Consider the following 260-nt stretch of genomic DNA (forward strand, 5'->3'; position numbering starts at 1 on the left):
GTTGTTAATTGAGATATTTATTGGTTTCTTTCTGTTTCTGCATTTCCAGTAGGAGGGTCCCTTCCCCCCTCGCCGGCGGACTCTGGCGTATCTGACGTGGACTCCTCCAGTGGACACACCAGTAATGACGAGTCCAAAACCAGACTACACCTCACAGGTACGTCACGTCAGCTGTTGCACGTCGTCCGGGAGATTCCTCCCATGTGTAGGGGTGTAGAAGTGTAGCATTTTCCTTTGTCAGACGTGTTGTGCGGTCTCCG

The 260-nt window shown here is 51.9% G+C and overlaps 1 protein-coding gene across 1 annotated transcript in view; it reads left to right on the plus strand.

The window, feature by feature from the left end:
• The window catches only part of LOC119582018 (ecdysone-induced protein 74EF-like), a gene marked incomplete at its 5' end in the record, with an annotated part of 12,442 nt that overhangs the window by 2,946 nt on the left and 9,236 nt on the right, over positions 1–260 (plus strand). The window contains 1 exon segment of the mRNA XM_037930219.1: positions 50–157. Within this exon segment, the coding sequence (XP_037786147.1) occupies positions 50–157 (108 nt within the window).

The sequence above is a fragment of the Penaeus monodon genome, chromosome 15 (assembly GCF_015228065.2).
Source record: "Penaeus monodon isolate SGIC_2016 chromosome 15, NSTDA_Pmon_1, whole genome shotgun sequence".
Lineage (NCBI taxonomy): Eukaryota > Metazoa > Arthropoda > Malacostraca > Decapoda > Penaeidae > Penaeus > Penaeus monodon.